Source organism: Geospiza fortis, unplaced genomic scaffold (genome assembly GCF_000277835.1).
Source record: "Geospiza fortis unplaced genomic scaffold, GeoFor_1.0 scaffold195, whole genome shotgun sequence".
Taxonomy (NCBI): Eukaryota; Metazoa; Chordata; class Aves; order Passeriformes; family Thraupidae; genus Geospiza; species Geospiza fortis.
The window spans coordinates 3,146,179-3,165,950 of NW_005054324.1; the positions used below are offsets into that span (position 1 = coordinate 3,146,179).

General features: G+C 38.5%; 2 protein-coding genes across 2 annotated transcripts in view; one reads left to right on the top strand and one right to left on the bottom strand.

Moving 5' to 3' along the window:
* Positions 1 to 9,544, top strand: part of WNT16 (Wnt family member 16) — a 9,757-nt gene extending 213 nt beyond the window's left edge. The window contains exon 2 of the mRNA XM_005420934.2: positions 6,450 to 9,544. Within this exon, the coding sequence (XP_005420991.1) occupies positions 6,450 to 6,914 (465 nt within the window). The 3' untranslated portion in view covers positions 6,915 to 9,544. The remainder of the gene's footprint in view (positions 1 to 6,449) is intronic.
* Positions 9,545 to 12,244: 2,700 nt separating this feature from the next.
* FAM3C (FAM3 metabolism regulating signaling molecule C) overlaps positions 12,245 to 19,772 on the bottom strand; it is a 15,985-nt gene continuing 8,457 nt past the window's right edge. The window contains exons 5-9 of the mRNA XM_005420905.2: positions 19,277 to 19,335; positions 17,710 to 17,760; positions 17,144 to 17,228; positions 15,067 to 15,193; positions 12,245 to 14,060 (exon numbers count right to left, since the gene is read on the bottom strand). Coding sequence (XP_005420962.1) covers positions 13,971 to 14,060; positions 15,067 to 15,193; positions 17,144 to 17,228; positions 17,710 to 17,760; positions 19,277 to 19,335 — 412 coding nt within the window. The 3' untranslated portion in view covers positions 12,245 to 13,970. The remainder of the gene's footprint in view (positions 14,061 to 15,066; positions 15,194 to 17,143; positions 17,229 to 17,709; positions 17,761 to 19,276; positions 19,336 to 19,772) is intronic.

Below are 19,772 nucleotides of genomic sequence, written 5' to 3' on the forward strand. Positions count from 1 at the left end.
CGCCCCGTGGGTGGCGCCCCCAGCCGCTCGATCACCTTCATCGGCAAAGTGACACCAGCCAGAGGAGGTGGGGCCTTGGCTGCAGGTATTCATGGGGCCAGTGGCAAGAACATCACCAAAGAAACACGTAGAAACTCAGAATCAGAGCTGGTTTTAACCAACTAATTTCTGTATGTTAAAATAAAAGCCACAAAATAAGTAATAGATCTGTAGGACTTACATAGTAAATTGATCTTAATTGGATATTTGATATGCAGATACAAACTTGAAATAGTCTTGTTATCATCTTAATATGATATGACTTCTGTCACTGATTATTCTGTTATTATCATGACCTGCATTTATAATTCTCTCTAATACTAAATGAGATGGCCAGCTGGATCCAGGGCCTCATTAGTCATCTTGCAGTCTGCAGTCCACACCTGAGAGTGCAAGTTTAACACTGTTCAGAGGGGAAATCAAGAGTTAATATTATCTTTAAAAACATGGCATAGAAATGACACCTTCAAAGTAGCTCATTGGTTAGGACATGCATCAAAGAAGTGGAAGGAGACTGATTTTGGATGGCTTTTTTCAGTCCAAAGAACTTCCAACCAGGCTTGCAGAGGAAAGCTATGCATTTGGGTGTGTGACATTGGATTTTCCTTCCTTCCTGCAGAGGATGCAAAATGGGGGCAGCAATAGCCTATGCAGGGGGATGTGAGCCTGTAATCTAGTGCTTGGGGCTTTCATCTGGAATGGCAGAGATTTGTATTAGTTTTACTTTAAAATTACTTTCTTTGCTTTACCTTGGAGATTTCTTCTTTAATTGCTCTCTCTGGGCTCATAATACTTTAAATCTGTTCTGCTCAGTGACACAGCTTTAACTAAGGGGGAAAAAAAGAAAGGGAAAACCTCTGGTTTTGACTACACATATTGATGGACTCCATTGTGACTCCGAAATTTCCTGTAGCTGGAAGCAGCATCAGTGGGCTTTACTGTAATCAACTTTCCTATCTGCCATAGACAGGGAATAGCCATAGTAAGCCATCATAAGAGCCATGGTAGTATAATTGAAAATTACTTTAATTTGAAGTAATTTTTACAGGTAATATGTGTTATTTCATTTAAGCTGTGTTGTTGAAAAAGCAAAAAATCTTTCAGGTTCCTTCCAGCTGGAACCATTCCATGATTCCAGGTGACAGAGACCCTTTTTTATAACTGAAGTAGTTGAAGAAAACTTTAAACCAAAGTAAAAGATGAGATCTAAAAGCTATGAGTTTAATTAGATGTCAGTCAGCTAAATCACCTCCAAGGAAAGGTGATTGGTATCTTGTAGCAGGAGATGTTAATAAGAGGAACAGAAGATTAAATTATTATCTCCTTAAGGAAAGAGCAAACAGTTGTTTATCATATTTGTAGAGAGAGATAGTTAAGGAAGAAATCCATACAGTCAGCTTCCATGGACAAATATTTTGTAATTTAATGGCAAAATGTAGGATAAAGCAAATATTTTGATCACTGTCCAGAATGAAAAAGAATGTTTGTTGTTGGTACTTGGGATTTCTAGCAGCAATATTATCTGAAGTTTAGCATAACTCTTCATTTTTGTATTTTCAAATCTTAACTAGGAGTTGCTGGAATGTTGGCCTTCATGTTTTGGGGCTTACAAGACGGATGCTTTGATATCTTATGACCTTTTGTAATAAATACTATCATGTTCCTGGTTCGGTGTCTTGCAAGAGCAGTCTTCCAGGGACAGACACAGTCTTCTGTGTTTGTTGGGAGTTAGTAAGAGAACTGGTATGTGCAGAATTCTCTTATTTCTCTCCTATTTCAGTACAAAATGTTATTTTATACTTCCACATCTCATAGTTATCATATCAACATATAAAAATTTTAAAACTGTGTGTCTTTTGAGTTGTCCACTAATCCAACTCTCAGAAGGTTCAGATTGCATCCTTATTCTGGTACAAGATAAACACTCATCATCCTTTAGCAAGGCAATTTTCAGTGTGCTCAGGTGTGCATGTGTGAGCTGGGCTCTTCTGCTCCTTATACAAAAGGATGTGGGGAGTCAGGCACATATGGGTTCACTATCATTGTATTAGTATTATTTCACTACTGGAAAAATTCTGCTCACTTTTATACTTGTGGAAATTTATTTGATGTGGGACTTGTTTGGAGAGTTTGTTTTTACTGATATTCGTGGATTGGTAAGAGACTCACCAAGTTTGGAACTGTTCTTAAGTGCACCTGTGGCAGGACGTGTGTTTGTCTTCATGAATAATCATGTTAGTTCTACCAGTGTCTGAAACTGGGACATTTGATCACAGGCATTGGTTCCTGTGAAAAAACAAGTACTGGCAGTCCTTGTCTCACAGCTGAGAGCAGTGCCTGCAAACAGAAAGCTCAGCTTGGATGTGTTAAGCATTAACTGGCATTAGAGGGTATGCAAACTGTGATTCCATTGACACTCTGCTGCAAATCAGTCTCTGCTTTCTGCCCCATCTGTCTGTTCTAGCCACAGATTCCCACCCTGTGCTGCTCCCTCTGTTAATTGCACTCGATCAGTGAAAGGAAGGCAGTTTAAAAATGATCTTTCTATCAGGTTTAATTTTTGAAAAGAGCAGTGTTCATCCCTGTTCATCACTTAGCCCTGCACTCTTGTTGTGCTTGTTGTGCCACCAAGGCTGAGTGGCAATAGGGGCAGGAGGAGCTGCTCAGATGGGTCTATGGCTGACCACAATGCTGGTGGACCCAGCTCAGTCACCACCCTGCTCATTTCTCACAAGCTATCAGTCAGATCCATACCCACCAAAGAAAGCCTGTCCCAGCTTGCTCAGAATGACACATCCATCCACCAGGTTTCTGTGACAGCGCTCCTCTGAAGCTCTCCATGGAATTTTGTTTCATATGGAGAAGCCTCTCACTAGTTCGTGACTAATTGAACAGATTCACCATATGAACCTAAAATGTGAAACAGAACACTGGTTGTGTAGTCAGTCATGGTCCCAGTAACTCTGCAGTCTCTGTGCACTGCTGAGACACAGGTGTGTCCCACCTGAAGGCCATGTTGGCTCTATAGGTACAATCTTAGGTTTGCTTGCACCATCAGGAGATGACTAATCCCTAAACTTTGCCAGATGTTCAATTATGGGAGATTTTTCATTGAAGTTTACATGATAGACTGAGATGCAGTAGCATGTTCTGTGATCAGGCAAAGCAAAATGTCACCTCCCTGCGCTGGCAACTTAAAGTATATTGGAGTCCAGGCTTAAAATTTGCCCATCCTAGCAGCTGGTAAGCAAGACACTGAATCACATTTGTGTTTCTTTCGTTCATCTGCTCATTCATACACTGCTAATGTATGCCACATTTTTATATTCTGATATCAGTCTAGGAGTTAAACATCAGTTTCTGCTCCTATTTTGAAACTCTGTCTTCCTCTACCTTTGCTTAATTCATCCTCAGAGAAAGACTCTGAGTGTCATCTGCTGGGCTACTTGCCCACATGGCCCTCAGCACCTAGCAGGCATGTTCAGAGCTTCCTCTGACAATTTCTGGATCCTTCTGCCCTTAGTAATTAACTCATTATACTGCAGTGAAAGTGAGGATTAAATCTGTAACCTTACAAATCTACTAGCACAATATGATTTAAAACTACTTTGAAATTCTAGTTACTTGACAAAAATAACTTATCATTCAAAATTGGAAAAATGTTATTAAATCCTTTCTATTTTTAAGTTGAGTGTAAAATTTATCTTTTGATATTGTGTTTGATATTCACATTTTATTAGGTCATCTGTCTTCTGACAGATTTTTCATCCTTGTATTTTAAATTCTCATCTGACCCAATCACTCTTACATCTTAATGAATCATATTTTGACTACCCAGTGATTTCATTGTTGACAGATTCTTGAGATATGAGCAAGGTCAAGTCTGTCTATTAAAGAGACACTAGTCTGTGTAGAAGAGATGGTGAGTATCTTCCAGTATTAACTAGCAGCTGATTGGCCACTAAAAGAGTCTGTGTGTGCTCATGGGTTTGCTTGTTGCAATATTGTTATTTCTTCCAGTAGTGGAGAAAATCTCCAACTGCAAAAGCAGCCCACAGCATGTGGAAGTATTTCCTGTACAGGAGTACCCCTTTGCCAGGTTTAGTTTGTAAAGGCTGTTCTAGGTCAAGGGCACATGCCTGCTCTTCCTTGCTAATGTTTTTTGTGAATGTCTTGCATGTTTGGCTTCCATAGTAACCTCCCCCTAAAAATTGTTCCTGTTTATTCACCAAAGATGTGACTCCAAGCAAACACTTTGGTCATGTGGTTTTTTTAAGGTTTGTAGAGTTTTATGCAAATGCCAGCTCAAGATTGAGTCAACACCTTTGGGGCAGAATGTGCCAGGAGGCCTCAATGCCCAGTGAAACCAATGGAGTAACCATGCTGGACTCATCCCAAACTTCAGAGACCACAGGCACCATGATGAAAAGTCCCAGTTTAGCATATAGAATAGAAATAGCTCATTTGTTTTGCTGTATGCCTTGGAATTTTGGAAATTGAGGATGGCATTTGTGCTGCCTGAGCTACCAATATGGAGTCTGGGACTTGAGTGTTTTTCTGGTCCTGCAGAGGAGCAGTGGGGCCTGGTAGCATTTCAGGTATCAGATGTCACTGCAGAATCAAGGCTTAGGAACTGGCACAAATGAAACTACTTTCTCAGGGGCAACCAGAAGAGGGTGTTAGATTTTTCTTCTTTTTGTTTAGTTCAGTTTCAGAAAGACATAGACTGACAGCAGCTAGTATATAGTATGTGTGGAGGCTGAGTTTTTTCCCCCATGTTTTGGTAAAGCTAGTTCATTCAAAGAGGATTAATTTCAACATGCATTGGCCTTGATGCATGAGGAGTTTCAAGACAAACTTACTATGAGTTAATTTAAAATCCACACTTACTGTTAAATTTCCCAATTGCTTTGATTGTGGAAATTAAATATGGGGAGAAAGGTTAGTAAAATGGAAGATGGCAACATGGGTTTTCTACACTACTAACCAATGGCCCTTATGAATCTACAGGATGGCTCCAGAAGGTATGTTAATGCAAATGTTAAACAAACCAAAAATTATGATATCTGGTACTACCTCAGTACATGTGGGATTTTTCAGTGCCTTTTTCAAACTCTAATATTTGTCATTAGAGGGTTGTCACAAGACTAATTGTATGATTTTATACTATGACTACTGGATGTTAGAGAAGGAAGTATTGTATTGATTGTCTCCTGAGTGTTTGAGTCAGTCTCAAGATAAAGGAAGTTACTGCCTGTTTACAGATCCCAGTTATTTGAGGCTTGATATCCTACAAACTGAGCCAAAATTGTTACATGTTACAAAAAGCTTAACACAGGATTCAGGTTCCCATTGGTGGTCAGACAGTTACTGTTCAGCCCAGCCCTTGCTTCTGCACGGGTATGGAAAAGTAACTCATCTAAGTATTTAAGTATTTACTTGTTGGCAAGAATTTAAGTGTTGGCAAGAATTTAAATGTTGGCAAGAATTTAATTTAAGTGTTGGCAATAACTGTGAAATCTTGCAAAGACATTGACAGTTATAAAAGTAATATGAGTGCAGCTACATAGTTGTGTTAAACAGAGCCATTACGAAACTGGAAACACTAGGAACTCGTACTAGAACTAGTTATGCCTAAATTAAAAGAACAGGGTTTAAGACTATAAGTGAGAAGCACCTGAGATTTACTACAGATTATCTGAGCCAAAGACACCTCTGCTAAGCCATGGCGGGTCTTTTGACAGACTTTCTGTGAAGCCTGGAGATGTGGACATCCTCCTGCTCTTCCAACAGTTTGCCCAGAGATGCCTCCTCCCGTGCTGCTTTGGGTGCTGAGCCACACTGGCTGCCCAGGCACTGCTGTGTGACTTCAGCCATTCCTGTGGCCTTAGTTACAAACAGGGCTGTCAATGTTTAGTGGTCTTCATGGTAGCTGTAAAGTACCATTAAAAGGCAACATAACTGGATACTTGTCCAGTAAGTGTCTTCCAAAATAGGAAGGGTGCCATGACCTGCCCTATCCTTGCTTTCCCCTTCTGCTGTTCCCCACTAGACTGATCCTTTTGCCCATGAGAGTCATTCCAGCAGTGGGAGGAGCAACACAGGACATGTCATTCAGGTATTTAGGATCCTCCAGAATGAAAAGCGATCCAGAAATCACAGCTTTCACTATTCTGATCAATATTGCTACATTATGGCCATTGCAAACTGCAAATGAAGATCATGCCTCTCATAGTGGGGGTCCAGGACTGGAAACCTGGTTCCTAACACGTGCTCTGACTTCCCTGTTGTGAAAATGGCAGTGGCAGCTGTAATATTAAATACTTTGAGACCTCTGTGCTACTGATGTCAGGCAGCACTCCTGATGAATGAAAGAGCACATCCAAATGTTGTTCTCCCTTTGCTTTCAGGCTGTAGCAAAGCTGATGTCTGTGGATTGCCGTTGTCATGGTGTTTCTGGGTCCTGTGCTGTGAAAACTTGTTGGAAAACCATGTCATCCTTTGAAAAGATTGGCCGGTTTTTAAAGGAGAAGTATGAAAACAGCATACAAATATCAGACAGACTTAAAAAAAAGCTACGCAGAAAAGAGAAGAGCCAGAGAAAAATACCAATTGGGAAGGAGGACCTGCTGTATGTGAACAAATCGCCCAATTACTGCGTGGAAGACCAAAAACTGGGGATCCCTGGCACTCAGGGCAGGGAATGTAACCGCACGTCGCAGGGGCCCGAGGGCTGTAACCTGCTGTGCTGCGGGCGTGGGTACAACACCCACGTTGTGCGGCACGTGGAGCGCTGCGAGTGCAAGTTCGTCTGGTGCTGCTACGTGCGCTGCAGGAGGTGCGAGACCATGACTGACGTACACACCTGCAAGTGAGGTGAAGGACAGGAAACACGGCTGGACCAGCCAGCCAGTGTGCTGCACACAGCTCCTGCCATGGGGGCAGCAGTCACTGTCACCATGCGGGATTTCAGAGGGATCTGCCTGGGGGGAACAGGTACTGCCGCACCATGGGTAGTCCAAGTGTGCCTCGACTGAAAGGACAGCTGAGTAAACATCAGGCTGCATGCAGGGACAGCTTAAACAGCAAAAAGGACTCCTGATGACACATTTGAACGTGTTACTCCATAAGCAGAGGCAGATGCTAAACTTTTCAAGTATTTAATAGACAACAATGTCCTCAAGATCTGTGTGGCGCAATGGAGAAATCTCAAGATCTCATTAGACAGAAGAGTCAAGAGAGTTTGTAAAACACATTAGACATAGTCCTTATGTCTTTGCTTTTAAAACTGGGACTAGATGGATCCACTAGATAGTTCATTTCTGCAGACTGCAGAAAGCACAAAGATAGGGAAATATTTCAGCTGTTGAGAACGAAGCATTTGCTTTGCAGCCGTTCAGAAAACTGCCTTTTGCATAATGTGCAGAAAAGCATCAGGAAGTGAGGAACGTGTGTGACTGCAGAGAGCTCACAGCAGTGTCTGCCTGGAAAAGGAGGGTCGAGCTGTGCCCAGGGGAGAGAGGAGCACAGATTGGTGAATGTGAATGGGGTACCAAACAGCAACCTCAGGATTTTTAACTGGTTGTCCTTCAAATACACAAGGGACAGGCCTGAGAAGGGACAGAAACACAGTTTGATATTTGAAGGAAATAAAACCCTCTGCAGGCATTTCCTGAGTATCTGAGCACACATTTTGCGAATCAGCTGGTTGTCACCCCACTCTTGAATTCTATGCAATAACCTGCCACATTCAACCATCCCACTGGTGGTTCACCATCATTATGAAAACCACATGAGATTTAGCCCAAAGGAATCTGCCATAAAGAAAAGGATTTTTTAAACAGATTTTCTTCATAGAATCAGCAGCTAGAATTTTTCATTAGGTTGCACCTTCAGTAAGTTCAATGCACAATATAATTTATGGATTGGCTCACACCACTAAAATATTTAAACTGTTAATGATAATACTTTCTCTGTCTCCATATGTTGGCTTAATTTTATTTTACATCTGTGAAAGGTTGTTTATTTTTATGCAGTGATTTAATGCCTGGCTTAAAAAGCATCATGTAAAAGGATTACTGTTTAATTGTGCAAAGAACTATTTTTGATAAGACAAGAAAGTTTATATTTTGTAAATATTTAAATTATGCAAGTTATGTAAAAGGTTTCCACAACAAATGTGATAAGACTACAGCCCTTGAGATTTGTTGGTTAGATATTTGTTAACATTGTAGTAACCTTCAATTGAATATTGTTTGCATGTGCTGGGGGAAATTAGTCAGAACTGCATAAATGTTACAGTTTTTAATCATCAGGGTAGTTGTAACTATTGCAGTTCATACACACTGATGAGAAACACTTGCTACGATTTTCTAAATGGTCAGTTAATTAGTATTCTGCATACTTTCTTTTTTATTATTCTCTTAAATGCATTTTACAAACACTGAAATCACAGCTCCAGCAGTAAGTACTCCCACTGAAATCCAGGGAATTTGGCAGGGTTTGCAATCCCTTAACTTCTTCCATACTAACAGCCAGCTTTTAGAAACTTGGGACAGTTTGGCTGAGGCCTTCAAAGTTACTTTGAAGAATTCATTTCCTAGTCATCAGTCATTTTCCCAGGAAAGATGGTGACCAGATTCTGAACTGTCACTCTTTATTGGATGTGTAAGTCAGGAAGAAGGAAACAAAATCTTCTGTGTTGTGGTATTTCACTGCCTTATGTGGATTATTTTAGGAACATCAGTTCAGCAGCAATGAAGTCCATTATCTGCTATTTGGAACTTTACTCCACATTTGGCCAGTCCATCTCCATTGGCCTGACCAAATTATTATCTTGGGACCACAAAAAAAAATCTGCTGTCTGTGGGGAAGGGTGCTCAGCATGCCAGTAAGGCACTGTCACAGGAGCTTTCAACACCATCTCTGTGAAAACTTGGATAGGGAGGACATACCACAGTGGAAGACCCTGAAGAGAGAGCTGTGAGCCCAGGTTGTTTCAGCAGTGAAAATAAACCCACAGGCTCCTCAGGCTGTGCCACAGGACTGATTGGCAGCATGGATGGGAGATGACTAAACAGCACTAAGTCCTGACAGAACAATACCATACTCTCTGCTGAGACCATACTTCAGATAATACAATTTTTGACACCTAAAATAACCTTGAAATATTATTTAAACTCAGTAGTTTGTTGGGTTTTTTTGGTTTGGGTGGTTTTTTTTGGCTTTTTTTTGGTTGGTTTTTTTTTTCCTGTTCATTGATTGCAAGATCAGCAGGAGAAAGAGAATTAAGCACCTGCTTTGGCTGCCTCCAGGGATCAGAAACTTCCCAGAGGTTGGAGTGATTTCTGTGCATTTTACACAGTAGACAATGTAGTTGGACTATTACAGTGCTCTGTGCTGATCCCTACCTCTCTCCCTATATATTCTAATTCCCTGAAACAGAATTTTCATATCTGCATATTTCAAATGATAATAAAGAGATGATGTTCATTTTATTATCTAATATACTACAAAACTTCAAACACAAGGTGTAGTTATATATGTGGTGGGTTAGGTCCTTTTGAGGCATCTATGAAAACTAAGACATAAATCAAGAAATCCACGAAGTTTTTCAGTGGGGTGATTCAGCTGCAAGGACCTGGGAACTTGAGACTGTTCTGATAAAAAATGCTGAAACATTCAAGGCTAAAAAGGATAATTAAAGATTGCTGTAGCATTTGGTAGGAAAAAACATTTGGAAGCTATGTTCCACAGAAGATAGCATTCTCTTCCACTGCCATCCCTCAAGCTCAAAGAGGAGTCATGATCCCTCCTCAGTCTGGAGTGCCTTTCTTCATATCTTTGCATGAGCCTGTAGCCATATCATGCTATGGACAACACCCTCAGAAAGGAACAGACCTTTCTGAGGCAACAGGTGATTACAGATTTAGAGATTATAGCAACTGAAATACAAGATTCAAGGAACTGATTTGCATGTTCTGGAGAGGAGAACATAGGGCAAGGAAGAATGTAAAAAGATACCTAAGTGGAAAGTCATCCATTTTTAACTTGCTAAAAAGTAATTATTTTCAGCTAAGAAGATTGGGACAGCACATGAGCCAACCCACCTAGATACCCAGTTAAGCACAGGAAATGATATCTGAGGAATCTGTTTCAACCTGAGTCTATGAAGGATGCCTTAGATCTTTGGAACCTGGAAAGGGATAACTACAGAGGCAGCAAGGAAAAACTAAAAGTGGCTTTAATGTTATCAGAAATGCAAAGAAGCATCTCAAGTAGAGCATGTTCTCTCTTTCCATTTTTCACTTTTTCAGCCCCCCAGGGAGGCAGGAGCAGGAGTTTGTGCAGCCTCCCCCAGGGAGGCTGAAGCTTAGGAGTTTGTGCCCTGCTGGCCTGGTGCTCAGAGGGTGAGAAGCAACGTCCCTTACATCCCTTGTACAGCATCAGGAGCCCCTGACACCTCATGGTACCCCTGAACAGGTCAAGAGCTCTTCTCACACTTTCCTGCTTCAGCCTCAAAATTCCCATCTAGCCTTACAGGTTTCTTCAAGTTTCTTTAACAGGCCCCTTGCATTCAGGCTGGGTATGGCCTTAAGCCTTAAAACTGAAGGATTTCATCAATAAGAAGTCCTTTGCTTAGCATCCACCTTAGCCATGATCTAAGTCAGTTAGGGAGGCACTGCAGCCCTTCCCATCCTTACAGAGCAAAGTCAGTCAGCACTTATGGTGGCAGTATTACTTCCCCTTTTGAAATTACCCACCTGGCCTCTTATTAATACACTCATTCTTGAAAAACATTCGGACTGCAGAAAACCCAAACAGTTCAGGAGACATTACATACACATCAAGCATTTAGCAGTCAATTCAGTGTTTGAGGAAACTAAGTGCCACAGTAAGACATCTAGAAAGCAAAACATGCTGAGCAAAATAAAGCTTTTTCCAAAGCGGCAATCAGGAAACTAAGGCTGTAAAAGGGTCTGCTTTTCCCAGGGGAAAAAAAAAAAAAGCTGGATCATGAAAGACACTAGGGAAGGTCCAGAGGGTACATCAAGGCAGAGACCTCCTTCAGTTTCTTTTTTAGGACTCGTATTAATCCATATAAAGCATCACTAGTAAAGCAGTTGAGAGCTGTGATTTACATTGAAGTCATCTTCAGGTGCCTTGAATCCCAGCTGGGTATTCCTTGCTGAAGATTAAGCTAAAACCTTCTTGTGTCCTTCCCCCCAACTCTTCTCACAGCTCTACTTTTTAAGGCAGACATACCTCACAATCTTTCTCTTCTCTTCCCTTGCTGCTCTGTTCTCAACAAGCCTGCAAGATGCTACAGATGTTCCCATCACCTGAGTTTCCATATAGAAAACATGGCTCCTGGAGCTTTGTCACACACAGGTATTCGTGCACCTGTACCTTCAACTTTGCAACTGATTTCCTATCCCCAGCTGGAGAGAGGCCAGAATAGTATCTTTGTGCTTGGCAACTCAAATGAAATGCAGATAGATCACCAGAAAGTCTCAGTGATTTCAGAGAGTTCATCTCAGCAGCAGGATACTGTAACTCAAGGCACAGAAGGCAGGACCAGATCTTGCAGCAAGTCAGTAGAGCATGATGATGGAGAAAAACAAGGAGACCCCATTTGTATGGCCACTCCAGTACAACTTCTAAATATCTGGCAAGAGACTTATTAAATATGATACCATACAGCTTTGAGGACATGGTTTAGAGAGTAAGAGGAAGATTTCCATCAAAATTTTAGGACAATTATTTAAAATGCAACAAAAATAATTCTACCATTTCATTGTTTTAAAATACATTGTTTAAAAAGTTTGTTGCAGGTACAACTTTTTAAGGGGTTAAGAGAATCCTGATATCTTAACTCAGATTGCTAATAAAGGCACACATTCTCCATTTAATTTGCAGAGGAAATTTTAACTTTTTAATTTGAAGAAAGATGAAATATTCACTGGTATTCAAAGCCATAATAATGAAGACAAATGTAATCCAGGGAAATTACTAATGTAGCCAAATAGGGTTTCTTCCTCTTAAAACCCTGCTGAGTAACTTCAAAATTATTTTGTATTATTCTGGATAGCAGCATAGCCAATACTGGCATACACACCAACAGAATTGAATTTCTGTGAAAATTCCAGGAATTACACTATTACTTTTTCACTACAGCTTTAAGTAATGAAATAGAATTTCAAACTGATTAGAAAAGGGGATTTTACTTCAATGAAAAAATACATATGATTTTAACACAGCCTCATACACAGGAAAATCTGGAAGATTTAACAAAAGCAGTTGCACTGTGTCAGGTGCATTTATAGCTATTTCACATTAATATTAAGGGAAACCTACATTATTTAAAAAGTTAGTTAAACATAGAGAACAACTCAGAATCCAGTCTTACTCTGGTATCAGAGATTATTTATTTTTCTTACAAGGTAATTCTCAATATTGCTTGAAATTTTTAGTGCACAGAATTTGACTCAGAAAATATCAACAATAATACTATTTCCAATGCCTCTTCAAACTCACTGTGGGCTCCTGAAAAATACTTTGTGGCTTTTGCCCCATAGTACTAGCTTGAAGTTTTTGAGGAATATACCAGAATTCATAACACAAAGCTCCAGGAGATTGCAGCCAGTTCTGTGTCAGCCCTAATTTTGTGAATATGGATACAATCAGTTAGTATGGTATAATTTAGTCTCAGGAAAAGTTCAAGCTGGCCCTACTTAAAAGAAATACAAGTTTAGAAAGAAAGCAGGGTCTTCACACAGCTCTGATATAAGCTGAAGAATAAGGCCACTTAAACTTGGTCCTTTTTTTCCATTAAAAAAAAGGATGAAGGAAACATTGTCAGTTAAGTTTACAAGTCACACACTGCAAACCCAAGACACACTGCGCTCTCTGACATTCCACTGAAGAAGAGATTGCCTCAGCTCATGAGAAGCACTGTAGGTGGTGAAGGTGCACAGCTGTGTACCCTGAAACAGCTCTCACTAGAAGGCAGACTGCTTTCTAACAGGTTCTTTGTGATGGGAAATTTATTCCTGATGTTAGAACCAAAAGAGGAAGCTCTTCCATTACACACATCCACTGCAGCTGAACTGCCATAGGGAGAATCAATGGTTAAGCAGCAGTACAAAAGCTGCAGTAAAAAATGCAAAATTTAGTGACAATACTGCTGCTTAATGTGCCAGTCCCTTCTATAAAGCAAACATTTTCAAGTTAAATACAAATTCTTCCAAGCTGCTTTTAAATATCACACATACTATTTACATATTTACCTTAGTTCATCCCCTAAAGATAGAAAAAAAATTCTCTTGTGCTTTTCATGGCATATCTGTGTTACACTATCATGTAGTCTTCCTTTGCTGATCACTCAGTTTTGATAAGGGATTACAAAATAAATTTTTGGAGCACTTGGTATTAGAACAACCAAATAGTTTTAATAAAAATTGATGATCCCATTAAAAAGGTAGAGGATAAAAAAAATTAAAGCTCCTTATTAATGTATTACTAAAATCTGCAATATTCCACCAAGTTTACATAGTCACAGCAACATTGCACTGTTAAGAGGACAGTACATTTGTCACAATCTGTTTATTGTCCACATACATTATTTATTAGCCAGTTATCTACAAGTATTATTTACCACAGGCAAACTAAATACTGTGCTTTTAAGAAACCTGCATAGAAATGATTGGATGTTTCTTTTATTTTGGACATATTTACAAAAAGAATTTCTATGTGTGTCAGCAATAAATAATCCCAATATTCAAAATGTCAGTGCTCATGCACACACTGACAAGATGGCTGCATGCTTTAAAAATAATTTTTACAGTACAGTCTCCTTCATAGCCCTCTCTCTAATAACAGCAGAAAGTGCATTGTCTTCCATATTCTTTTTCCTTTTCTTCTGTTTTCATTTAATCTTGCTTCTGAGGGATACAGCCTTCCATCTCAACAACTTCTGGCCAGCCTTCATACTTGTTTGTGTCCTTGTTATTCTTTATATGCTATAAATAGAAAATATCAATCTGCTGTTAACGTGAAGTCATTTATCCTTTTGCTTAAACTCACAGCTTTAAGACATGTACTTCTTTTCAGGCCACAGATAAAGAAAAAACATTACTAACTTCTTGTGCTTTGAATCAAACATAATCTGTAAGTATTCACCATTTAAAGTAACTTGCCCAGACAAGTGTATGGTAAAAAGTTAAACCATACAGGGGAAATATTTTTAAATTTTATCATAGGTCTTTGCTTAGGAGGAGAGAAGCAAGGAAATGACCAACTGCATTAAAGCATGAACCACTAGTTAAAAATAAATAAGGATACTAAATTTACAAGGCTATGAAAACAAATATAGAGATTTGAAAGAACATTTTATTTCTCCACCAAACAACCATCTACAGACAGGTAAGACATTATTGCCTCCAAGAGTCTGCCACTGTTTCTGCACTTAGTTTCCCCTGCCTTACAAAGCTAGCAGAAGAAAACACATCCTTACTCTGCTAGTACAAAGCTGCTTCTACCAGTGATTAAAGGCAACATTGACGCATGCTGAATTGTAACACCTAAACTATGGGAATATATTCTATTTTACAAATTTTGCAATGGCAGCAATTTGAGAGAGGAGCAAAGCTAACAGCTGGGAACACCAACACCTTAACTACCCACTGATCTCTTGGACGTTCACCGTTCTTAGCACATCTAAAATACAACTTGGGCAGAAAGTTTTGAATTCTTCAGGTTAATTTGATTCACTAAAAAGATCAATAATCTAATTACTGGCATAGTAAGATCTACACCATATAATTTTGTTTTTCTTATTTATGAGTCATCAAAGAATATTTTTTTTTTGTATGTTTAACAGGAGGAAAAGGAAAAAAACTGAAAATAAGACTGTGTGCCAGTACTGCAATAGATACCCATCTTGAACAAATGCATGGCACTTATAAAACATGCTATGCCTCTATTAATGCAAGCTGCTAAATTCCAGGAAGTTAAAGAATCACAAACCTGTTCAAATGGACTTTTAGTCTTAATTCCTTTCCCACCACAGAAGACCCAGTTGTCCCTGAAGCCAAGGTTAGTGATGGATGTGCTTCCTAATTCAGCGATCAGTCTCCGTGCTTCCTCGTTAAGCCTTGAACAAACCAGAGAAGTTCATATGTGAATGAAATACATGCCCTTAGAGCTTTCATTGCTCAATGCACCAGTCTGCTTTGATTCTATTTAATATACTTTAAGTCAGTCAATATTAGGCAAGATCTATCTCTAAGAATCAGGTAAGGCTGGTTCTGAAATCACCTGATGCAAAGAGCGCTGCTCTTTGATACTATAATCTCAAGGAACCAGGATATAAACCTAGCACTACATCAACAAAAGCCAAGAGCCCTCTCCTGTGAGAATTTATACATCTCAAGTTCTCTTAGCAGTTCTCCAAGCAACCAAAAAAGTCAGCCTTTAAAGGAAACATTGTTTGCAGGCTCAAGCTGAAGTCTAGATGAAGTAAAAGCTATTTTAGATTACAAGAATGAAATTAATATCTGAAATAAGTTCTCATCTGCTTGGGGCAGTTAACTCAAAATGCAGAATGCTGCCTCCAGCATGGCTCAGTGCCTGTAAACCCAAGTAGGATAATTTTAGTATCTGAAGGAAAACAGTTCTGTAGGATAAGATATCATTCCAAAATCTCCAAATAGCAGCTCTTTATTTCTTCCTTTAAGTTACTAAATGTGCCTGGTTACTAAACGACACAAAATTTCTGATTACTTCTAACTATTGAGATATGACTGTATGACTCACTTTAGCCAAAATTATGAAAATTATTAAATACTGTGCAGGTTATTTGCCCAACCCATACTCCAACTTTCTCCATCAGGGCAGCTTGATTCTTCACAATTTTGTTTCCAAGAACCGGCATTTATGTTTACTATCAACTACCAGTGGTAGCTGTAGTATTGTCAGAAAGCAGTAGATCCTGTCTGTCAGCAAGACAAGGCCAAATACAACTTGTTTAGCTGTATTCTATCTGCAAACAAACTTTCAGAATCATCAGCTGTACATGCTTACTGAAGCAAAACTAACCCTACTTATTATCTAAAATTTCAAAGAAGAAGGAGAGGAAGGTAAAATGTAAAGTAACAAAACAAGTGAACAGAACAACAGAGAGAAGAAGCAACCTTGGCTAGTACCCCAGTAAATTACTTTCTTCTTTTCTAAAAGCAGTGAATGTAAACACACTGGACTATTTACTGTAAAGATTGCATGCTGCAAAGTCAGGACTTAATCATAGGGAAGCTGCTTCTATATCAAAAATACAGACAAGTTGTAGAAAAGAAATTGAACCAAAAGAGAAAAAAAAATGTACAGACCACATTAACAAAAAAGTTAATTATTAGTAAAACAACAGAGGAAAAGGAAAGAAGTTTCCATTTTCACTGTGAAAAGCAATCCTTTGGATAGGATGACTTAAGTGAGCAGCAGACTGTAATACGTATTTGACATAATTTTTGTTATCTATTCAAACTGACCCAAGTTGTGAAAGTTGGAAGACAATGTTTCAGGAGACCTAAACCCTCTTAGGCCACATCTAGATTAATAAATTGAATAGATTTAGGGTGAAACAGTAAAACACTCAGGCCAAAAATACAAGGTTCACATTACTAACTTCTGTGACTTTAAATGTAAGGATACAGGCAAGGCTTGATAGGAAAGGTCTCTGCCATCCTGTAACTACCAAACTCTGTCTTGGAGTTGATCTGATGGAAGTGCTGGATGGAACAGACACTCTCAACCAAAGTATGCTCTAATAATCATGTTCCTATGCCTCGACCTATCTAAAATCACTAGCTTAAGAGAGAATGAGCCATCAGCAATAGAAAAATCAGCGCACCTATATCTGCTTAGTTTGAGTTTGATTTCTGTTGTGCCCAAACCACATCTGCATTATAAAATTATTAAACAGTTCCAAATCTGTCATCTTGGAAGGACAAAATCTTGTTAAAAGTGGTTGTGTGATAATGTATTTTTTCAGTATATAACAGCATGTCAAAGTTTAACCAACATTTGCTGCTTAAAATCAATTACATACTTGGTTGCACCATCATCATATGTTGCCATTAACACAATTGTTCCATCCTGGATGGTCTTCAGAAATTCAATAAGTGGTGCTACATCTGAAAAGAAAGAGAACATAAAACTGTTTAATAATAAGCAACAATTATGTATTCAAACATCTGCAATGTCCTTCTGCAAAGACATTACTTTTAAGAATATTTGTAAAGATAATATATATTTATACATAGAATATATATAAAATTTGTAAATATATCTTTATAAAAAGATGCAGACTGAGAGAAAGTGAAAATGCATCAGAGAACTCTTATTTTATAGAAAGAGTTTAATCCTTATTGTGTAAAGACATAACCACAAATGAGAACTACCCTGGAGAACAAGTCTGTCTGATTAACCACACCCTTCCCTCCTGCCTCAACTACTTATGTTTCTTTAAAGTTGCACTCTCCTCACAATTACAAAGGTAGAGGTGAAGCACTCCCTTAACTATCACCTTAAAACACACAGCAAATGGAGTCTGGACAAGAAGGAAGAAAAAAAGCACATTTGTTGTTTCTCTCTGACCAGTGTAATTGCACCTACCTCCTCCCCACATGTCAAAGAACTTAGTATCTAATAATTCTCCTGTTTTACCTGAAGGAAAAGAGAAAAAGAAACATTTGGTGCCATCAAATATAGCCAAAATTATTTTACAGATAACATGCCCAACTCCTCTTATGCTCTTTCAGACAAAGTGCTGCAGAAGACACTAGATAAATGAATTCTAACATCTCTTTTATGGAAACAGTACAGTGGTTTGTGAAAAAGTACAGGGAAAGGTAAGAGGAAAAAAGTGAGAAGATCCATGGAAGTCTTGGAGGCCAGGCTGGTTACAGCTTTAAGCAACCTGGTCTAGTGCAAGGTGTCCCTGCCCATGGCAGGGGGTTGGAACTGGGTGATCTTAAAGGTCCCCTCAAGCACAGACAATTCTATGATTCTAGGCAAAATTCTGATTTTGCTTCAAGTGGAATCTAAAATAAATGAAAACACCCACAGGCTCTAAAACCAACAAAGAATATTCAGGTCATATATCTGCCTTTTTTTAAAGTTGGTTTTGCAAAAATAGACAGTATAGCTATAGGCTGCCTTTTGTGCCATATGGAAAGTCACAAAGATTAAAATTAGACCCCATGTTTTGCTATAGACTTACTACTGTAAGTAGATTTAAACATCCAGAATAAATAGAAAAAAGTGGACAATATAGTATATCTCATCACCTTTTCTTATTATGCTGTCTACAAAGGAGTTTTGATGGAAGGTGGAGTTTTTTTCAACATATACATTCATTAAAAGTTTGGAAGACAGAGAGAAAGACTGGAGCTATAAAATACAAACATAGGTATTTTGGTTTTGAACAGATGGAGACAATTTAGGAAAGCAACATAGGATTAGGAAGTATTGTTCAAGTTGTGCTTTAGATGGTATAAATCTGAGTACAATCTGCAAATAAAAGGAATTTCTATTGCAGTGAATGACAAAGTGCTATCTCAGTGCTACAAGGAATCATTTCCTACACATTACAGACAAATGTGCCAGTGTTGACATTCAGTTCAGCTTGCAAGGTAACACAGCTAAACTTGTTTAGTTTTAACGAAAATGACAAACCCAGTACACAATTACTTAACAGGATGCATTTATGGACAAAGTCCATAGACCAAATATACTGATTCAAGTGAGGAAATATTGAACTGGTCTTTGTGTGTAGCAACAAAACTATTAAAGATGCTAAGGAAGTTTCACTGAAAACAGAGCAACAGAAGAATGCATTCTACAGTATAATTAGTGGTGGCAATACACAAGGTCAAAAGAAGTAGCATCTCATGTCTTTCTATTTCTGCATTAGGAATTTACATGATGTATCAAAAAGACAGTCACCACCACATTCCACATTACTATTTTTACAATCCATTTTTAGAAACAAAAATGCAGTGAGTTTTTCTGCTTTGTAACAAGGTGTCAGTGCCAATATCTGACATTATCTCAGTATAAATAAGCTGAGTACTTCCTTTTCTCCTTGGTGCTTGCCTTTCACCATCCCATAGTATTTCACCTTAAATTTCAGAAACAATTTGAAAATGAAGACAATCTGCCCACTTAAAATGTCACTTACCATTGACCAAGGCCATATTTATTCCTCTGCCAACATTATTTTTTACTCCACTCATTAAACTGCAACAAAATAAATACTTTTAATCAAGCAATCTTCTGATGTGAAGTATTTCTTTTTTTTAAATAGGATCAAGTTCTAAGAGAGACAGTTAAAAGACCACATGTTCATGAGTACTTAAATGAAGTAAAATCTCCTTGAACTAATCTGTGTTCTTAAAGCACCACTGAATTAAGAATAAAACATCAAGTATCCCCAGCTGTATTGATTTAATTTGATTGCTTAATCATGGTTTCAAAGTACATCTGTATTTTAAAAGTGCCACAAAAACAGTGCTGTTCATGTAGTTATATTATTAATGTTTTAAAAAATAACCAAATATTAATTTGTGGAGCTCAACACAGACACATAACCAACATTTTAAGCTTTTTTTTTTGCAAGCACACAATGAACAAAAATTATTTAATGAGTTTAAAAGCTAACAAATTATGAAAACTCA